The sequence below is a fragment of the Thermobia domestica genome, chromosome 5, assembly GCF_964235325.1.
Source record: "Thermobia domestica chromosome 5, izTheDome1.hap1.1, whole genome shotgun sequence".
NCBI lineage: Eukaryota > Metazoa > Arthropoda > Insecta > Zygentoma > Lepismatidae > Thermobia > Thermobia domestica.
In genome coordinates, this window is record NC_137458.1 from 200,380,222 (window position 1) to 200,402,302 (window position 22,081).

At 34.6% G+C, this 22,081-nt stretch overlaps 1 protein-coding gene across 2 annotated transcripts in view; it reads left to right on the forward strand.

Moving 5' to 3' along the window:
* The window catches only part of LOC145686342 (uncharacterized), a 211,315-nt gene extending 200,572 nt beyond the window's left edge, over positions 1 to 10,743 (forward strand). For both annotated transcript variants that reach the window (XM_081759570.1, XM_081759573.1), the window contains exon 4: positions 6,296 to 10,743. In XM_081759570.1, the coding sequence (XP_081615696.1) occupies positions 6,296 to 7,247 (952 nt within the window). In that variant the 3' untranslated portion in view covers positions 7,248 to 10,743. The remainder of the gene's footprint in view (positions 1 to 6,295) is intronic.
* The last annotated feature ends 11,338 nt before the right edge of the window (positions 10,744 to 22,081 follow it).

A 22,081-nucleotide genomic window follows, 5' to 3' on the forward strand; every position in this document is an offset into this window, starting at 1 on the left:
TTCGAAATCAGATAAACGTAGAACATGTCATAGACACATTGAACATGTCATATATTCTGTTCTCCAGTAATGAAAGTTAGAACATTACACTTTATAGTAATGCTTTGGTTGTTTCTATACGTTAATTCGTTTGGTCACAGTAATAAAATGAAAAGGGGATTAATTGACTGAAAGACCCTATAGTATTATTAAAAATATCTTCCATTTTTAACTGTTGGAAATGATTATATACTTTTTATACTAGTGATTGCTCATACTGTCACGTAAGATTCGAAATTGTACTTTCTTAGCTACTACTGTTGAGATTGTAACACAGTCGAACTGCGAAGACGTTTTGCAGAATGAATGATTACACTTATACAGTAAATTTGGTAAACTCATGACTCGAATAAAAGTAAGGAAATTATGTCCCCAGTGATTTTTAAACTCACCTTCAAAACTTAGTTTTCTTCATGTGCAGAATATATGTATATATGTAAACAGAATAAGTATAAACTGGTATCATATTTTTAACAGTTTGCTAGAATTTACCTTCCCTTAGACAAATTTTCTTCTGGAAAATATTTTGTGGACTTGTAGAATTTACGCGTAGTTTCGTGAAGAATCAATTCTGTTTTTATTTAACTAATGTCTGTTTTTTCCATAGAGAATATTTCTTAAATCGTAAATTTACAAAATAATGAAATAAAAATCTTTAACGCTACAGGTTCATACTTTGTTGATTTAGGAGACGGATACTATGTTCAGATGAAGGATAGTTAAAAATGGGTGGTATGAAATTAGAGAATGTCAATAACAAGACGTGACATGACGTGTGAACAAGACATTCTCTACAACTTTTTTTCTTTTTTTTTTTTTCTTTCTTGGGTGGAAGTAGGAACCTTTCACACTGAGGATAATCTCTGCTATAAGTCACCAATTCGTTCAATGAGATTTAATGGTGTCGTCAGCAGAGAGATCTGGATTTAAAGGAAGCTTGAGGGGATTTAAGGCAAGGGCTTTTACTATGAATGAATAATTGCTTTGGAAAAGTGTTCACGTGACTGATATTTATCTCCAAATTATTTTCGTGATTTGGAGACACACGAACACTTAAGATAGGTTTATTTTATTAATTTGATTCTCGCTCCTCTTTAATTTATGTGACTTTTTATTGCAACCTACAATTACATTGAGAAATTTTGCAGTGTTCAGTTCCTTCTTGGGAGTTGTGTCTAAGAGTCTCTAAAATTAAACAATTCAGCCATATTTCTTCTCTGTCTATCTGTGTTTGAATTACGTTATTATATCTACTGGCTATGGCAAATCATCTTTGAATGTTGAGAAACTTGAATGGGGCCATACATTCCAGATACACAAATAGCAATGACGTAACTTGTAAAACATCACTATTATTAGTAATTTATTTATTTTTCTATCGACACAACAGGCATTACTGCCCAATCAGTGTCTACATATAATACATAATTTTAAATTACAATGAAAATAAGTATCATTAAAATGATACAGTTTTCTTGGTTTTATATATATCAAAATATGCACTATTACTCTTTTGAACACCTTTTCGGAACTATTAAATATATCTACGTCTTTATATTCCTTACTGATTTTATTGTATGTAGCACAAATTCTCCATGTAGGTGACATATGCAGTGCATTTGTACGTGCCTTCCTGCAGTAGAACAGGCCACTATTTCCCTTGCGTGTTTTGAGGGTTGGAACCTGGATCATTATCTTTGCAATTATGTCTGTACAGTCTGTTTTGTTGTGCAAAAGTGTGTGTAAGAAAATGAGGTCGTTTAACGTTCGTCTTTGTTCAAGTGTCTGAAGTGTAAAGTTATCAAGTAAATCATCATATGGTTAATATATTGGATAAAATCCTGTCCTTTTGTATCTGCTCAATTTTTGACTACGTGTTTTCACGGAAGTGTTTCAAATAAGTGAGGCATATTCAAGTTTGGATCGTACGTAAGAAAAGTAAAGCGTTTCAAAGAGTTAACATTCGTAAATTCTTTGGTTGTTCTGATAAGAAACCCAAGATTTCCATATGCATCCTTAGTAATATTTGCCATATGATGCAAAAAGGTTAATTTTTGTCAAATGTCACACCTAAATCTTTAATTGTATCTAATTTTCCTAAACGTATTCCATTGAGCGTATAAGTAAAGTCATACGTTTTCTCACACTACTGTATGTCATGGTTTTACACTTAATATTTACTGTAAGTCTATTGCTAATACACCATTTTAGTATATTAGTCAGATCTTGTTGCAAGAGTAGACAGTCATCTATACATTTTACATCTACGAATATTTTCAAATCATCTGCAAAGAGTATTTTATGAGATTTTTCAATGTAACAGGGCAAATCATTGATAAATAATAAAAACAAAAGAAGCCTAAGATTAGACCCCTGAGGAACTCCAGAATTTACGCGAAAGCTTTTGGTTGAATATTCTTGATACAAAACGGATTGTCTACGTTCACAAGTAATAGTAGTATCTTACAGAATTTATGTTTGCATAAATTATCTGTCCCTTTCTGTATCACATTTATCCCCGTCACTCCTAAAGAAGCTTATGAACTGCAGTGTCTCCGCCCAACCATGAAACACAGCTGCGGCTCTGTGAAGCTGTGGGCCGCAGTATCCTGGTTTCCAGAAGATCCTGTGCTTACGCATACAGATCACATCACTGCCAGTAATTATATCACCATTTTTGGGAATCATGTACATCCTGTGTTGTTTGCGTGCAGTGACGCTATATTCCCAGATGATAATGCGCCCATTTACACAGATAAACTATTGTGTGGGTTTGAGGAACATCGGGATTAAGTTGAAAATCTCCCCTGGCCTACCCAGTCCCAGACCTGAACGTAATTAAACATGTGTGATCCGTTGCGGAGACACGAATCTGGCGCTGATTTCCCCCTTCATCCTCTCTCACAAAATTTAATGATGCACTCACTGCACGCGAAATGGTGTATATTCCTCTTGCTATCATTCTGAACCACTATAACTATCCCGTTTCGCATCAGAGCTCTTCTAAGCGCGAAAAATGGTCCAATGTCAAATTGGCCTCGTAAGTTCTACCTTATTTTAGGGTATTTCCATGAAGGGTGAAAACCCGGAACCCTTTTTGTGATGATTCCAATTATTGTAATAATGGGTATGTAATATGGGTGTAGGTAAGTTCTGTTCGTGACCAAAGTGTGAAGAGTGAAAAGTGATTTTGAAAAAGGGTTAGTAACAAATTTTGTTCATATTGGAAGTAGACAATTATGGTTTGTAAACATGCTATTAGATCTCAAATATAAACAAATATATTTTTTTCCTTCGTTTGAAAAGAGTTTTGTTTGTAATATTCGAAAATATAAAGTGTTCATCGCAAAACGAAAAAGATTTTGCATTCTAAACATTTGCAACTGCCAAGTAGAAGTGAAATATTAAGTTCTCCGTGAATTAAGTGTATATAATTTATTATTTTACTGAAACTGAAAACTAGATGTTCCAAAAACACTGGGTTCTAATACTCAACACCATGAAGCAAATATACGTTTCGATATGTTGTATTTGTAAAATAAGTGTGATATACCTATTTCCTTCTTTTTTTCTTCATGGTGAAGACAAGCAAAACCCTCAAGACTTTCAATCACCTATGGTTCGTCTGAAGGTAAAAAGTCATATAGCACACAACAGCTTTTGACGCAGGTTTGAATATATTTATTTTCTTTCGTTTGACTTGGACGAAAGAATATTATTTTCTTAATTGCCTCATCAGCATTTCACAGCTGATAAATTAAGAGTATAATTTGTGTTTGCGAAACGATCAATCATATAGATTACCATTTTTACGTAGACTAAATGGTAATTTATATGTGAAAATGCATTCGTCCAATATCCATTTGCGAGATCATGATTTTGAAAATTAAGTATCTACAACATTAAAAGTAAAAAGGTTACCAAATTCTAACTTATGTATACTCGATATCACTCTAATTTTTCTATGATGGGCTATGTCGTACTTGTGACTGTTAGGTTGATTGATTGATTAATTTAATGGCCCTTTCCAGCATCATTTTATTGTGCAATGCGAAAAAGTACTCGGGTTTTAATCTGAGTTAAGCATCCCCGACCCCCGGTGGAAATCGGTATCATACACGGTAATTATAGTAAGAACAATGTAAATATGACTTCATTCATCTCCACAAAAGTTACGATTTTTACATTGAAATATTCTGTTTCTTAAGAAAACCTTACGCAAAGATTTTATGTTATGAGTCAAAGGATAATAGTTTACTAATTAGAGTTTCGTGTCTGTTTTCAGCAGCGAGACTATATTAGACATAGATCCACAACTCAACGTCGGATTCGAACCACATGAACTCCTACCGACGATTGAAACCTGGTTTCCTGCAGTTGAGAGGATGGTAATAGAATAGTGAACATTTTACTTTTACAATTCGTACAATACTGTTTCCTGATCGAATTTGAAAGGGAAGGAATTATCAAAGGATTATGCAAAGAAATGTCAGTCTCCAGGTTAAGTTAGGAGCAAGCAATAAAAAAGAAGAAAAACTTGACCTACTTCAGGATTTGAACTCATTAACAAACTAATCACCCGATCTGCTAGACTATTTCTACAGTATCTCCAATCTTCTTTTGACATGCTTTTCTGTTACACACTCGCGTTACAGTCAAGTATGACTGAGTTTGCTGCAAATAATTGGAAGTTACATCTCTTGCTATATAATATTTTTCGCATAAGTCCGTTTTCTTTGGAGTTGACGATAGCTTGCTTGTGAGCTCACAATGGCTCAATAAATGCCTCTGTAGCGTAATGGTTAAACCGTCGGATTTGTAATTCATAGGTCCGTGCTCAGATACAGGCCATGATACTTTCAGTTACTTTTATTTCTACGTTCCAACTGGTTATCATCGTCAGTTATTTTGTTTACTTCTTTGTATACAGCCTGTAGTTACTCTTAATGCAGCAAATAGAAAATGAGCATAAATTGGCGCTCTCTCTTTTTTGCAATGGGTCGCAGTTTCAACTCTATACCAACCTTTTTTTACATTAGTAAACTACAAATTCAGCCCAATAACATAATGTTTTATGCATCTTGAAAGTGTAGAGGAAAAGTACAATGGACTGCAACAAAAATACTTCAGAAGAAGAACAATATATATTATAATTCCTCTTACAATCTTCAAACGAACATTCATCGTTTATTTTGTTGAAATTTATATCAAGAACATTCTCAAAACTTCTAACAGCCTAATTAAATGTGTATTCCGATTCTTGAAAGTATATAATCACAGTTTTAGTTTATTTGTTTTAACATAGTTGGTTGTATGCGAATGAAATCAGTCACATGATAAATATTCCATCGTTAAGTTTTCAATTCATCATTGTCACTACCAATTCTTATACAATCTTGCATTTTTTGCACGATGGTCTTCAATTGCCGAAAAAAGTTAGTCAAATGGTGTCTGCTTATGCCTTTTTTTTTCTTTTTGCATTAGGAACAACAAGCTATATACAAACAAGTAAACAAAATAATTAACAATGATAACCAGTTGCATTGTAGAAATAAAAATAAAAGAAAGTAGCACGTTCTGGATTCGAGTACGGGTCTGTAAATTACACATCCGACACTTAAACCTTAATGTTACGGAGGTACTTATTGAGCAATTGCGGACTCACTAGCAAGCTATAGCGCCAATTTCAATTTTATACTTTTGGTAGAACTTACACCCTAATTATCTCATCACCCTTTGCGAGCGAGGATTTGTCACTTAAGAAAACTATAAATATCCATACAATAAATAACAGCAGCAATCCAGCAATCAGAAGTATCTTAAAACCAGCAATCAGAAATTTTTAAACGATCACAGCTGATCATATTGACTCATTTTTGATCGTGAAATTACTTGAAACAAGCTTGGAAAACCAGTCCGTAGATGTGTGGTCTAAAGAGAAGCGTAATTAGAAGTTCTGTTTACGAAAATGAATTTATAAATTGCAATTGCTTAATAATGCTGAATCCCGTAATAAATTGTCGAATTCTTGTATGAAGGAAGGGGAGAGGAAATACGGGGCTATTCGTTTGTACACACAATTTCATTACGAACTTCATGATTTCGCAGTTTCAATAAAATATTACAGTTTTATTGCTGGGTTTCAGTTGTAGTTGTTCCATGAAAGTAATTTTTGCCTTTGCTAATTTAAGGATAGAAGCACTTTTAAAATTAGTTATATTAATTTAACTTTTTCTTTCTTTTGTTATATTTCCAGGTTGATTACAAGCAACACTTCACCTTCTTCGAGCTCTTATAAATCAAGTACAGCTCCAAATATTCTCCAGAAAAATCTACCTTTCGGAGGAGTTCCAATTACAGTTGTTGAACAATATAAGTCCCGCAATGACGAGCAAAGCCATTTAGAAAGTAACGATAATGGTACACCTATTGCTTCCAGTGAAGTCGTAGTTCCAGGATCGGTTACGTGTACTAAATCACCTGATACTGAAGAATCTAGTAACTACAGAACTTCAGAATCTAGTAACTACAGAACTTCAGTTAGTAATCCAACTGTTTACCCAGACGTTACCTCAAATGAGACGCCTAAATCAACACTTGAATGGAGTTCGAAATTAGTATCTGCCTCTTCTAGTCAAAAGACACGGAAAGTGGGCTTATCGAAACAGCAAAAGTTTAAAGTTTTTAGTGTATGCCCAATTTGTAATAAGACTTTCCCGGAAGGTTATAAGTTCAGAAATCACTTACAATCTCATAACACTGAGCGCCCGTTTAAATGTGAGACGTGTGACAAGGCTTTCAAGAATAAAAGGAATTTGCGAGATCACAAACGCAAGGTTCATGTTGAGGACCTTCAGGAATCAGTGATGTGTGAAACTTGTGGCAAGGTCTTTGGTTCTGAAGGAATACTAAACAATCATCGAGGCATTCATACAGGAGACCACACTTGTCATCTTTGCGGTAAAATTTTTGCATGGCTCAATGATGCTAGACGGCACAGGAGGAAACATCAAGAAATGGAACAATCTATGGAAGAACATCAAGAAGTAGAACAATCTATGGAAGAACATCAAGAAGTGACTGATGAAGAAGTTCATCAACATGACGATAAAGAATATGTTGTTACTGTTACTGATACTGATAATATTGAAGATGTGCCAGAGAATTTTTTTGAACCACATTTTATTGATGTTGAACACGGTACATAGAAGAGTGTACCAATTACTATTAGATCTCTCCTTTACATTATTTACTACTGTGTGCACGTACTTGTCAAAATTTTGTTGTAATACTTATCTTTCATTTCGATTCCGGAGCATTGCAGTTATATCTGTGGCAAGTTTTTGTTTAGAACGTTGTATGTACGTGTTAGATGGGAATGAAAAATTGCGAAATATGTCAGCATGAATATGTAAAACTTTTATGCTTCTGATTCTACAACGTCATGAGCATTTTTTAAAAGATAGTAGAAATATGAAAATGTTGATGTGTTGATGATTCAAGATCAGTTTTATTTTGAAATATTTATTTATGTATGTAATGAAATAATAATAATAATAATGATAACAATAGTAATAAACTTCGCCAAAGTAAAGGAAAGAAGGGACAAAACTAAAATATTTTGGTCTAGTGTCAGAAATTATATATATTACAGTTTGTTTTTTGTCATAGGTCGAGAAACAATATTTACATAAAACTAGATTAATCTTAAAACAACTAATGTATTTATTGTGGGAAAAATGAATATATTGAGTTGATCTGAACCGAAATACATTTAGAATTGGTAATGTTACATCCAAAGGTAGATTGTTCGGAATGCATTCTCTCAGATCTGATAAAATCAATAAGTATGTATGTATATGCATTTGAAGAGTACTGTTTACAGTTCAACAAAAAATTAGAATAACATGTAGAGAACCTACATGTAACGAAAGAATCATTTTGATAAAACAAGTACATTATTAAAGAATGAGTTTTGATGAATAAACGGATCGCTTTTTGAAGAATTAGTTGTAATTGACTACACGTCCACATTACTAACGTAGAAAAGGGAGTAAAGTTGAACAAGATATCATGTTCACCGTGAACATTTGAAAATAATAATTTTCATTGTGTGTGTTCCCGTTTTACCTGTGCGATCGGGATTTTCAGAAGTTAATGTGTAGCTAATATTCCTTACTACTGTACTACTTCCTGCTATTACTCGAATTAATTGAACGTCAGACACAGGAATGGTGCATATAGAAATGACATCGTCAAGCATGCCTACTTGATAAACAGAAGAATCAGAGGCGTAATTGAACATCATTGACGTGATTGAATGAATTGAGAATGGATATGTCATGCTTATTTGTAATGTATAATATGAGTCATCTAACACGGAGACTTACGGACTTACGAAAGTGTAAGTCACCGATTTGGATGAAACTTTGCATACTTGTAGAACATCGAAAAATAATCGACTTATTATTATTATTATTATTATTCCGGCAATGGTGCAGGTTTAAGGGAAGAAATCACCCTTTGAACGTTAGAGGTGATCTTCAAGCATAGACAGAAAACAGTCATTTAATGCAGAAGAAAATATACTGCCAGGGGGGAGGGTAAGCCAGTTGATTCAAAATCGAATGTCAGAATTACAAAATTCAAAATGGCGGATCGAATATGGTGATTATAATTACAAAAAGTCTTCTGGTTTAAATGCTCTGCAGTTAGCCAAAAATAATTACAGTTGGCAGAAGTTACTGCGAGAAAGTTGCAGACCGATTTGAAATCCCTTTCTGTACGTATTTTAACAGGATGCTTGATTGAAGTGAGTGTAATTTTAACGTCATATTCTGAATCATCTCTCACGTTATCACTACCAACTTCTATTAACGTTAATAGGGAACAAGTCTAGGCGCGCGCTTACATAGAGCACGCGAGGTTATACAATGCCACCTAAGTAGAGATGTACAACGCCATCTTCTCCAGGTGTTATTGGGTTATACGTCTTTTGTTTTCAGGCCACGACATTGCGGAACACGGCGTTTGCTTACCTTTATAATTCTACCCATTTCAAAACTCTCACGCTCCAATCAATGGACGAACTGGTATTGGCCATGAAGCGATGAAAATTGTTTCTCATTACAATACTCAACGAATCGATGGTTAGTCTTAATAGATCATTATATAATCAAGTCGACACTGTGATCCTACTTTCAGTCTCATTATTCCGTTCAACAATTCATTTTAATGCTAAAAAAGTAAAGACTAAAATTTCTGGCATCAGAGTTAGTGTAAATAATATGTATTATCAGAATTAAACTTGCGTTCCCAGTTTAGCGCCTGTTGCGTTCTTCAGGGTTTAACACGGGACCCAAATATACCATAAATCACTATAAACAAGCACCGCGAATAGTAAGAAGTGCAGAGACTCACTATAATCAAGCATCCCGTTAAAATAAATACAGAAAGGGGTTTCAAATCGGTCTGCAACGTTCTCGCAGTAACCCCTGCCAGCTATAATTGTTCTTAGCTAACTGCAGAGCATTTCACACCAGAAGACTTTTTGTAATTGTAATCACCATATTGGATCTGCTATTTTGAATTTTGTACTTTGGATGTCGGATTCTGCGTCACCTATTCTAAACCCCCTGGCAGTATATTTTCTTCTATATTAAATGACTATTTCCTATCTATGCTTGGAGACCACCAAAGCGTGGTTCAAAGGGTGGTTTCTACCCTTAAACCTGCACCTTTGCCGAAATTATATATATATATATATATATATATATATATATATATATACTTATCGATTATTTTTCGATGTTCTACAAATATGCGAAGTTTCATTCAAATCGGTGAGTTACACTTCCGTAAACCTCCTTGTAAGAAGAAAAGACAGGACAAGCAGCAATTAGAGTAAATGATTTGTTAACAATTCAAATAATTATTTTTGTAGCCAATTAACTTACGAAACTGGATATACTTGATAAGCAAACGTTTTATACAAATCCTTAATTATTTTAATGGTTTCATTTAAATTTCACATTTTAATTTACCCCTATACAGTTGCTGAACTCTCATGATCTGCCGAAAAACAGTGTATCAACATTACAATCACTTACAATATAACTTACATGTTTGTACAGAACATCTGTAGAGATACTGCGTTTGGCTTAGCTTCGATTCACGGTTAGTGTACGTATCTTTTTCAATTTTGCGAAAAATTACAGGCGTATGTCTCGTACTGTATTGGAAATTTAAAATAATAATAATAAAGTCACATCTGACGAATTCACAATTTCACATGCACAGACTGTATGTCACACGATTACATACTTTGTATATCCGTTACCAAAATACTGTTTAAATCAAAACATTATCGAAGACATATATTTCAATTTTGAATTGTTTATTTAGGAATTTACCGAACTGATATAGTTTCTGCAATACAACAGTAAATGTTTCTAAACTGATGTATGACTCTTGCGTTAACATTAAACATAGTTATAGAAAAAAAAGTGGAATATGAAGTATTACAGTGCAACGGGCTGTATATTCAGTTGCAGAAAGTTGTAAGGAATACATTCTGTGGAATTAGTAAATAATGTAGTATTCTGTACGTATAAATAGTGTTGCATTAAATACTTGTTTGTACTTTCTCCATGATTTTGTAAATCCATATTTCAAAATAACATTCTTCCGTGAATTGATGTTGTACAGCGGGGGACACTTCTAAATGGTACACCTTAGCCGTAAACCTCCATATGGCTGTACCATTTAGAAGTGTCCCCCGCTGTACATACTAATTATTTTTTTCCTTTAGTAATAATCATTTTACTAGTATGCTAGTAACTTACTCAGGGTATTGTATCACATCAGGCCGGTAGGTACTATAATTTGTGGATAACCATAATGTTAATTGTTTTTTTTTTTTAAATATAATAATGCACTTATTTAAAATTAATGTTCATATTTATAGTGAAAGCTGATAATCAATGAGCATACGTGTCTTTTCATGCTTCCCACAATTGGATGCATATATGAAACTAACACTTTTCCACGTCGTTGTGTGCGATCGGTCCCAGGTTCGAATCTGGATGGGAAAACTCGATGGGAAGAATATAAAAGTCTTTTCAGGCCAGCCATCCTGAGTTAGGTTTTCCTGATTTAACCAGGCAAATGCCGGAATGATACTTAACATAAAGGCCCAGGCCGCTTCCTTCGTTCATCACTTCAGAAGGACGTCATACATGACGGGCTAAAACGGCCATTGATGCCGAAAGCCGAGAAATTCAATTCCTAATTCGACATCTTCGTTACAGACTTCGTCAGTAACATGGAGAAGATTAAAGATGCGTAGGATGTTGCGTACGTGAACAAGGTAACACCACATAAACAATATACATATAATGTTATATACACTGTTAACATGAGAAACACTATATATGGCCTTTCTTCAAAAACGTGCTATATAATATTTTCGACAGTACATTTTCTTACTTTTCCGAAGTAAAAGACTTTTGTTACTAAAGGGTTGAAATGTCATTGAGTGATCCTGTAACCTTGATCTTGATTTTATTTGATTTGAGTTTAGCATCCCTTTCAGCAGCGACGCTATATGAGACGTGGATCAAGTGGGACCACATGAACTCTTGTCAGAGATCGAACCCAGGTCTCCCGCGTGAACCTATAACTTGAAACCTACTTCTTTCCGAATTACTAAGTTTGTATCTACTGCCAGCTTCAATGATATAAGAGTAATAGAACCTCCCACTCCTGCTCTTACATATATCATTCAGTTCCTCTATTGCTGTTTGTATATTCTTGTACTGTATCTATTTCGTTTGTTCCTTCAAAAGGTGACATTTTGTTCCTCCTTAGTTCAACAATTTTTTAATAATTTATGAACTTCGTGTTTATGCTGCCACTTGTCGATTTACTGGGTTTTGATACGCTGCGATATTAAGGGATAAGTCTCTATGTGTAGATTTCCCACATAAGCGAATATATTATCTTTCTGTCTATACATATGTTATGCCTAAAAATGAAAGCTAATTATCAGTACTTTTATAATGAATTAGGTTCTCGTATGAGTATATCGAGATCTATAAGTTCTTCTTTGTCATGTGTTCATACTATACATGTGGCATTTAGATACCATTACCAAACTTAGCTTTTTCTTCTCACTCTTAAGCGGATTGTTCAAACTACTTCATCTAGGAATTTACTACCATTCGAAAAGAAGTGATCCTATTTCTGCTTCATCAGTTTGTTCATAAAATTGTAAACAGAACAGGGAAAATTTTACGAAAAAAGACAGAAAAAACTGTTAATTTTTCATGAACAAATATAGTGTGTTCGCAAGGGATACTTCGTGAATAAAGACATGACATATAAATGTTCACTAGTAAATATTGATTTGTTTTGCATTTATTTTATTATATTAGTGTTTTGTTTGTTTGTTTGTTTCCATTTCATAGCGTTTAGTGTTTCTTAGATATGATTTAAGAACTTTCAAACGTAATGTAGTTCATGAGTTAGAAAACCAATGATCGTATGTGTAAATGCTGAAAGCTGAGTGACACCACAAGATTTTGGATTCAGATTCATCATCCTATAGCCTCTAAGAAAGCTGACGGGAAGATTAAACATCCTCAGTCAGCTACAGAAAACGTTATAACAAGATAAGTTATTTTTTTGTATATCTTATAATATTTATTAAATGATGTTCGGGTAACTTTGTTTCTAGGAATTACTATGAGCATGATTGTTATTACCAATTTTAAATACATTTTGATTCGTTTTTAACCCAATCCAAAGAATGTTAAATTTTAATGGTTGTAGCTGTTCGGTCTTCGTACAACAGTAATCGAAAGACTGCACTACATATGTAAACTAACAATTTAGGGATTGTATTAAATTAAACAGTAGAAAACAATACTCAATACATTCAGTATAACAGGGAAGACCATAATGGCATTTAAATACATACTATAGTAACATACCAGTAATACTACCATCGCAATAATTTAACTATTTCAAGTTACTCACCTAGTAATGTTTCTCAGTCAGGTTTTCTTCCAATATTTCGAATATAACACTCGGACACTCCTCCTCAGGTCCACAAAATGTCTAAAGTTTTTTTCCCCTCCACAACACGATCTTTATATTGTTTTTTGTGTCTTGTAAATATAGCGTCCATAATCACAGAAGTATTCTCTGTCCCTTTTCTTTATGTCCAAAGTAAAATGAAAGTATTTAAATTAGAATTCGTAGCAGTTCTTCGAGAACTCATTAGGACAATTCGTTTTTATAGCGATGCCATGTTAAATATAGTGTCCATAAATCCGAAAAATTGGGTATTCCTTTTTAATTCGACAGTCGTTCTTTCTTTATTTTTCTTTCTTTTTTCATATAAACAAAGTGCATTTACGTGACTCAATTAGCAAAAGGGAGAAATTTGAAGAAGGCTTCTATTCTCCTATCATCTTGTCAGGAAAATCTACAACGAGATCACTCGGAAAATCACTGCCAAAATTTTTATCTTGCATCATCTCAGGATCATTAAGGTCATCAAATCCCTCTCTGATAAGTTCTGCAGGGTATCCAGAATGAAGTTCTGATGGTGAGACATTCAAAGATATGAATGAGTTGATACGGTCTGGACGATGGCAAGTGTACAATTTCTCTGATTTCATGCGTATGATGATTTAAAATAACAATATTTAGAGGACAAGTCTTCTGGAAGTAGTACACTAAACTCCGTTTCTCCCGTTACATTGATATGGTCAGCTTAGAATTCGGTTGTTAATAAATAGAACCATGCAGAAAGTGACAGATCGTGTACTACCTCTGATTGATAGCAGTCCAACCGAACACTCAGTTGAAATTTACGAAAAGACTTGATGAAGATGTTTCAACGTCAGTAATGAGACAGAGTTCAAAAACAATTGTTAAATTTGATATTGGTCTGTATAGGCCTACCTTGAAGCTATCGATGACGAAGAAAGAAGAATGGAAGAAGTAGATCTTATGACGTGGCGAGTTTCATAATTGATGGCTAAGCTACGGAATATTGGTTCTTTACTAGATAGAACTGGACTCGATACATTTGTAAATTAACTTTACGATAAGAACACGCTTTCTAAGATTCTTGCCGGTAAATAATATATGAGGAGGGCTGTGGATGCTCTCATAACATTGAGAAAGTTCTTTTCAAACTTTTTGATATTTTTCTCAAACACATAGAAAGTAAAGTAGGGATTGAACCGGAAATTGGTAACACCATAAAGCTTTACAGTTTTCGGATAACGAATTGGTGAAGAAAAGTTGCGAAAAGACGACACAAATAGTGGCTCGGGTTGTATCATATTATTTGAAGATGAAAGAGTTTGCAGTTGCGAAGTCGTATGAGAGTCTAACGTTGAGGGTTACGTGGCAATATGTGGAGATGGATTTTATGATTCTTTTCATACGATCTATGAGAGATGGTAATTGTTTATTTGGCCTTGAGGTATTAGAAGAATTCGTGAAGTATTTCTTCACTCGTGACCTGAAAATTATTCAGGCGTGGTATCTTGGTACTTACCCGAAATGGAGAGAGTAAAATTAGAACATTAGCTGTATGAACTGAATTCCTAAAAGATAATTGGATAGTTAATTAATCAGCTATACCATTTGGTACTTTGGGAAAAGATGGGGCACTTGAACACGAAAAACAGAAGCATGAGGGTTTTGCAAGACATCAAAAATATAACTAAGAAAAATATGCATTGACAAGATTTTTCTTATCTGCTCCTGAACTGGCTAGCAAATCGGATGAAACCAAAACTGCTGGTGATGAAAAGGGACTACATAAACAAACATAATCAACTTTCAATTTTCAAGATCGAAGAGACAATCAAATGTTCTGAATCGAATATACACGGCAGTGTGCAATTCCATTAATCCCGTAACGTACAACGGTAATGAACTCATAGATTTTCATACAAAAGTAGTTTCGAATAACAAAATTGGAAAGGATAGTTGTGCAACGGCTGAGAAAGGACTTGGATTATGTAAGTCGCTCAAGGAGGACCGCATTTAGCACTAACGAACAAATGTTTTGGGTGGTGATATAAAAGGAGTTTGCAACTTTGTAAGTCTGCATGAAAAACAGTGCAGAAAAGTGTGTTTGATATCTTCTGACAGCTTAAAGCTGATCGTCCCTTGTTTACAAGAATGATTATTGTTTCAAGATCCCAGATAGATATTGATGTAGAAAGTTCCCTTAGCATATATGAGTTTTCACCAGTCACATTTTCACGGATTGACTTGAATAGGTTTATGATTCTGCCCAAAGAAAGAGTATTTCTACGAAAATTTTAGAGAATTTACGCAAAGCTACACAAAAGGATGGAAAACCTACAGATTTATTACTCCAGGAAGTGATAACATCTGTCGGAAAGTTAGAGAGAGAAAAATCGGAGAAGCTGAAGAAATAATGGTACTGGAAGATACTGATTCAACACAACCCGTATGTACTATCGTTGAAGCAGCAATCATACACAAATTTGGATCTTCTTACTTTATGGTATTCTTAATGGCAGACGGAACACCAAGCGTTGAAAAAAAAAAAAAAAAAAAAAAACAACGCATGTGAATACATGCCTCGATTTGTCTACAGAATTCAGTACAGAATCAACAATTGTGAAGTACAACTAAATTCCCCTTAATTTTGATACGTACGGAAATAAGTCATTAAAGATGGAAATGTGGAAGAAAAGAGCAGGAGAAAATCCGTCAATCGAATGCATGATATCTGACTCTGCCACAATGAAGAACCTTCTATCCTATCCAGAAACTAAAGATGCATGAACTGCTATCTTTTAGAAAATTATATATATATATATATATTCAATCAACTTGAGAAAATGATTAACTGACAGCTGGAGGACAGAACCAAAATCTTCACAAGGAAAGGTCATTAATTAGTTAAAGAGAACTCAGAAAACCAGATACAAAAATAATACTTCATGCTCTTTATGTAGCATCATAAGGACCATATACGGTCCACATAATATCAAGATACTGTTGTTCGTGTTTTAGCTTTGCAATGGTCTAGCCACTTATGTGCAGATATGAAGTTGGTCACAGAAGTTCGAGATAATAAAGAGGATGATAGATATTCATATTATCCGTACCTCTCTTGGACCCCAAGGAGTAGGAGCTTTATGGGCTTCATGCTGTCCCAGAATCTTATATGAAATTTTCAAGGAAATCAAAGATGTTTTGGAAAGCATTTGACAACGCCGGAGTTGAGATGCTTGAATTTCTTGGAAATCAGAGGGTTCTTCTCGGCTCAATGAAGATGACAAGAGGATCACTTAGAAATTAATTTGTCATTATGTGCCTCACACTAGAATTTAAAATATTCGGAAACTACGATGATAGCTATTCTCGGAAAGAGACATTCAGGCTTCAAGTTTTCCTTCAACCAGATTGACCTTTATACGTTTCATTAAAAGGGTTAACTTTCAAGTTCTGGTTTGGAAAAGTTCCCGAAAATCACATCCAATTCTACCAAATCCAATAGATTGTGCATGGGAAATAGAAAATAAGAATGAAAAGAAGACTGTACCTGTAATGTGCACTACCTTGCGCTCCAGACACTACTGCAGCTAATTCGCTGTGGTTTCGCAGAAGGTAAATGTTCTTTGGCATGGATAAGTGTTAACAAGGCTTACAGTGGAAAGATTCAGAAAATGATAGTGATGAGACCAACATAATGTCTTAATATAGCCCTTGTTCTCCCAAATAATGAAACTAATTGTCGTTTTAGAGAACTGAAGAAACAGACAGTAAACTACATATAGAAATTTACTCTTACGGCCATATTGATCACGTTATATCTTGGTTTCCCCATCTTTATTCTGATTCTGTGAAACTTATTATATTAATACATAGGCATTAGGAGCATATCCTGAAAAATTGAGCTTGTTATTTGGAATTTCCACCTTTCACATGATTTTGACCAATCTTTTGGCCCTGTATTAAAAGCCATAAAATACTACACCTAACATGACATAAAATAGACTAGTTGCGTTAATTTTTAAAGATAAAACAGCGTTACATATCAAATTCCAAAGCTCTTGAATTGTCCAACAGCCTTTATTTGAGGGTAGTTGCACCTACTATGTAACAATTTCAAAGTTGACTGTAGGTATAAAGGAAAAGGGAGAGGGTACTTGATTTTTGAGATTTATGGACACCATATTTAAAAGATGGCGTTGCTATGGCAACGAATTGCCCTAAAATACAATTTCTAGTGTGTTATCTAAATATTGACTCAAGCATGAAATCTTAGTTTTAAAATTTGTACACATTAAAGCACTTTAGAACTAGGGAGATGAATTCCATCAGAGGTCAAATTGATTTCGCTTCTTCTGGGCCGCTGCCACATTCTTCATCATGACACGTGGCACCACTTGATCACATGCCTTCTAATGAAGGTATTCCTCCGATCTCGCGACATCCCTTCATCCATGACCTTACAAATGCTTCTGGACTATTATGGTCGCCTATCTTTCCCAATATGTTAATAGGTTATTCTTATTATTTTATAATATAAACAATAAAATGCCCTAAGGATATTGCACTAACCTTTTTACTAATACCCTTTTTATTATTGTATTTTAGGTTTTCCATCTCATGGATTCTTCTTAATCAGAAAGTATAGTCGAGGGTCTATCCATAAGAGCTATAGAAATGGAAGAAATGACAGTAAATCACTTTAATAACTATTCGATGGTGATTGAAGAATGAAAAGAAAGAGCTTAAGTAGCTATTTGGAAACTCAGGTCCTTATTGGGAAATTTTATATTCAAGATGGCGCCCATGGGAATTTACCGAATCATACTTGGACTAGAATATCTTCTCATAGAAATAAGCTAGGAACTTAGTACTGATGCCAAAATAAAGATAATTGATAGTAGAAGTAACACAAGTGGGTATGACGTTTATATAATATTGCCATATTTAAAAATTGCTGTTACTTTTGCCAAAAGTTAGTTTGTGTCCCTGCTCTTTTTCTTTCATGATTAAAAGAGCACAATCTCAGCTTTTCTCGATTGATACTGAGATCTCTCCTCTTTCTTAAAAAGAAATAATGAAATTAGTCAATTTTAAGTAATGCAAGATAAGTTTAAGAGATGATGGTAGCGTTTTGGACTATATAAGAAAGTCGGCAAAAGCACTACGCGCAAAACTTTCTCTAAGTTATTACCTCTCAACAATTAAATGTAGTTCATTCATTTTATCGGTAAATTAAAGGTAATGAGTTGCTTTGTTTCAGGAAATAAAATAATATGACGTATGTTTGTGTGTGTCATGAACGTAATTATTACTATCTGACATATTGTGATGTGAACAGCGGAATAATAAAAATCCTTATTTGGCATCAATATCCTAGGTAATAACTACAGAAAATCTGTTTGGCATCTCCCTTCACCGGGACTCCACTTCCTCTCCATCGATGCTAGATGTAAATGTCTGCATTATTTGCCAAAAATCGTGACAAATTTTCAGGTAAGACGTCATCGTCTTTGCGAGGGAGAGAAGCTATTATAGCCAGTGCTAAAACCCACAGGGATGATGTCCTGAAAACGGTTCGTATCTCACTGTAATTATGCATGTTACAAGTTATATACAATGAAGATTTTGTTACGTAAGAAAAGAGAATGAAAAGGTAGTGAAACTGCAGAACTGGATCAAAGTTCAATATAATGTCAATTTAAGCTCCTGAAGAAAAGAAAGAAGAAAAAGAAAAATTTTGTGTAGTATATGGGAAAGGGAAGCATATAACGCAAACAAACGAAAGTACAGAATATGTAAATCAAGTCGTTCACCTTCATTTTTTTCAGCAACTGTGTTCGTCAAAGATAACGTGTTTACCAGAACTTGTGACTAAAGGGAATAAAGTTTCCGTTTTCGGTGCAGATCTATATTATTTAATACCTACCTTGAGTACTACCTCTTGAAATTCAAAAAATGTTCTCAGAAATCGGGTAACTAACTGCTGAGTCTAAGGAAACTCATAAGAATGAAGTATTTAATCTTCTGGACTGTTTATCCAGAAACTACTGGATGATACTTGTGGATTGACATTGTCAGAAACTCGCGACTTCATTAATGAAGACAATAAAGTGACTTCTCAAAACAATGAATTTAAAGTTTACCTCTTCAAAGTTTCAGGAAAGAAGGAGTAGGTTTTCGAACTTTCAAATAATAATATTTGGTCTAGGAATTAATTCGTGCGGTTGGTACGCACACATTGAAGCTGTAGTACAAACACAAAATACATAAATACCTTAAGAAAAATATTGTCCATCGCTAGCCACCACTTTCGCCCATCTGTCAGGCAATGTACGGATTCCGTGGCGAAAGAAGTCCTCATCCTTGGAAGCGATCCAGTCAGAGACCCATGTTTCGATATCTTCTGAAGAAGTAAACCGCTGTCCAATCAAATCGTTGTTCATGCAATCGAACAAGTAGTAGTCCGAAGGAGCAACGTCTGGTGAATACGGCGGGTGGGGTAAAACTTCCCATCCGACATTTTCTAAATAGGTTTTGATCGGTTTTGCGACATGTGGGCGAGCGTTATCATGTTGAACAATAAGTTTATCATGTCTGTTCTCCCATTCTGGTCGTGTTCTGGCCAGAGCTTGCTTCAAACGCATTAATTGTCGTCGATAACGTTCTCCATTCATAGTTTCACCCGGTTGCAGCAGCTCATAGTACACCACACCTTTCATATCCCACCATATGCACAGCATAACCTTTGCACAGTGAATATTTCGTTTTGGTTGTGATGGACCTGGTTCACCTGGTTTCACCCAGGCCTTTTTTCGTTTAGGGTTCTCGTAATGGATCCACTTCTCATCACCCGTAATAATTCGATGCAGAAACCCCTTTCTGCTCTGTCGTTGAAGCAGCAATTCGCAAATGGTTTTTCGTCTTTCAACGTCTCTGTCTTTCAATTCATGTGGAACCCAATGTGACATCTTTTGAATCATTCCCATGGCTTTCAAGCGTTTGGAGACTGTTGTTTGATCAACGCCTAATGCTGCTGCAAGTTGTTCCTGCGTTTGACACGAATCCTGCTCGAGCAATGCTGTCAATTCTTCGTCTTGAAATTTTTTTGGCTGTCCAGCTCGCTCTTGGTCTGCCAAGCCGAAATCACCACTTCTAAACCGTGCAAACCACTTCTGACACGTTCGCTCAGCTAGAGCATGGTCACCATACACTTCCACCAAAATACGATGACTTTCAGTCGCACTTTTCTGCATGTTAAAGTAATGCAGCAGGACACCCCGCAAAAACACTTTATCAGGCACAAATTGCGCCATGTTCACTTAACTACAAACTGGTGTTGTTGACGCTTTAATCCACTGCCCTATACTACGAACGATACGCGATGACAGGGGTTTGCAACACATGTGTGGATACACGGAACTGTGGGACGCTCCGTTCGTTGCGCCATCTCTTGTCCACCCGCACGAATTAATTCCTAGACCAAATAATAATAATAATAATAATAATAATAATAAAACGATTCTAGTTTTCACCTCATCGCTAAGTGCAGAGAAATTAGCCGGTAAACTGAGGTCGAATAACATACTTAAGAGTATAGCAAATAAGGTATAGACAGCTTTCTTTCACATAGATTTCTGTATTGAGGAGAATTTTTGTAAGACCTGTCAACAGATACATTCCTCAATCTGTTGTGGATTTTCTAGCGGAAGTTCTACAAATTGACAAGCTGAACATTATATCTGCGGACGCAAGCGAAGTACCGTACATATCACTGACGATAACAATGAAAAAGAATTTTCATTGAATTCTTCAGCGGAAGAATTTTCCGAGCAACAAAATCCAAACTTGCAGAATGGATTGAAGTCGCTCTTATAGATCTTAGTCTAGAATGTACACCTTGTCTCAAAAAGGTTGAGCGCATTCTTTATTGCTGTTTCGAGGCAAAAATTTTCTAAGTCCAACTTCGGGTATCTTCGGGAAAAAGTAAACCAGGTTCGAACCTCGAAGCCAACCTTTGCAATCGGGAAAAATCTTGCAGATGTGTTTTTCTTCTTTTAAATATAATAAGACTTGTTACCAATTATATATAAAAAAGCAACATTGATTGAAATACTTAATGATACAATATTTCGAAACTGTATTAATGCCAGCACATGCTTGTTTGTCATTTTGCTCTCCATACTTAATGGAATATTTAGATACGTAAACGAATCTTTCCATATGTAAAAGAATGGTGAAAGTTAAGACAGAACATTATTCTCTCCTGAGTACTAAAATAAAAGTCAAAGTAGAACAAAAACAGCGTTTACAGTGGATATGAATGTAATTATCATCTTAAATACACGTATATATCGCTAGAAATATTATTCGTGGAGCGCTTGTGTTAGCTCAGTGGTACGCTGTTGGATTTCAAATCGTAAGGTCGAGGGTTCGATTCCCATCTGAGTCAATATTTTTTATGAAATCTATTTTCCGCAATGCATGAAAAATTATATAAAATAATTACATTAAAATACGTCAGTTGTATATATATATATATATATATATATATATATATATATATATATATATATATATATATAACATACAATCATTGCAGAACAAAGTGATTATTATGTTTAAAATATAACAGGTGTTCACAGTACGTTGGTATTCTATGATATATGTGAATGTTAAATACAAATTAAGAAAATAATATCATCGCAATGAATAAATTATGTAGTGTATTTATTTGGAGCTATTTGTCATCGGAAGTTACTTCTGAATTTTCTCATTACAGCAAGTGATTTACGCTTTCTGATAGGTAAAGAGACCATTCGGGAATAAACAGAAATTATTATACAAACTCCAATCTTCGTTACAGACCCAAAACTCCCGATCCCCAAAACTATGTAAACAGGAAATTTACGAACACGAAGTCATGTCTAAGAGACTTATTTATACTCGAGAAAGAAGGCATAATAGGATTTCTTTCCAAAGGATT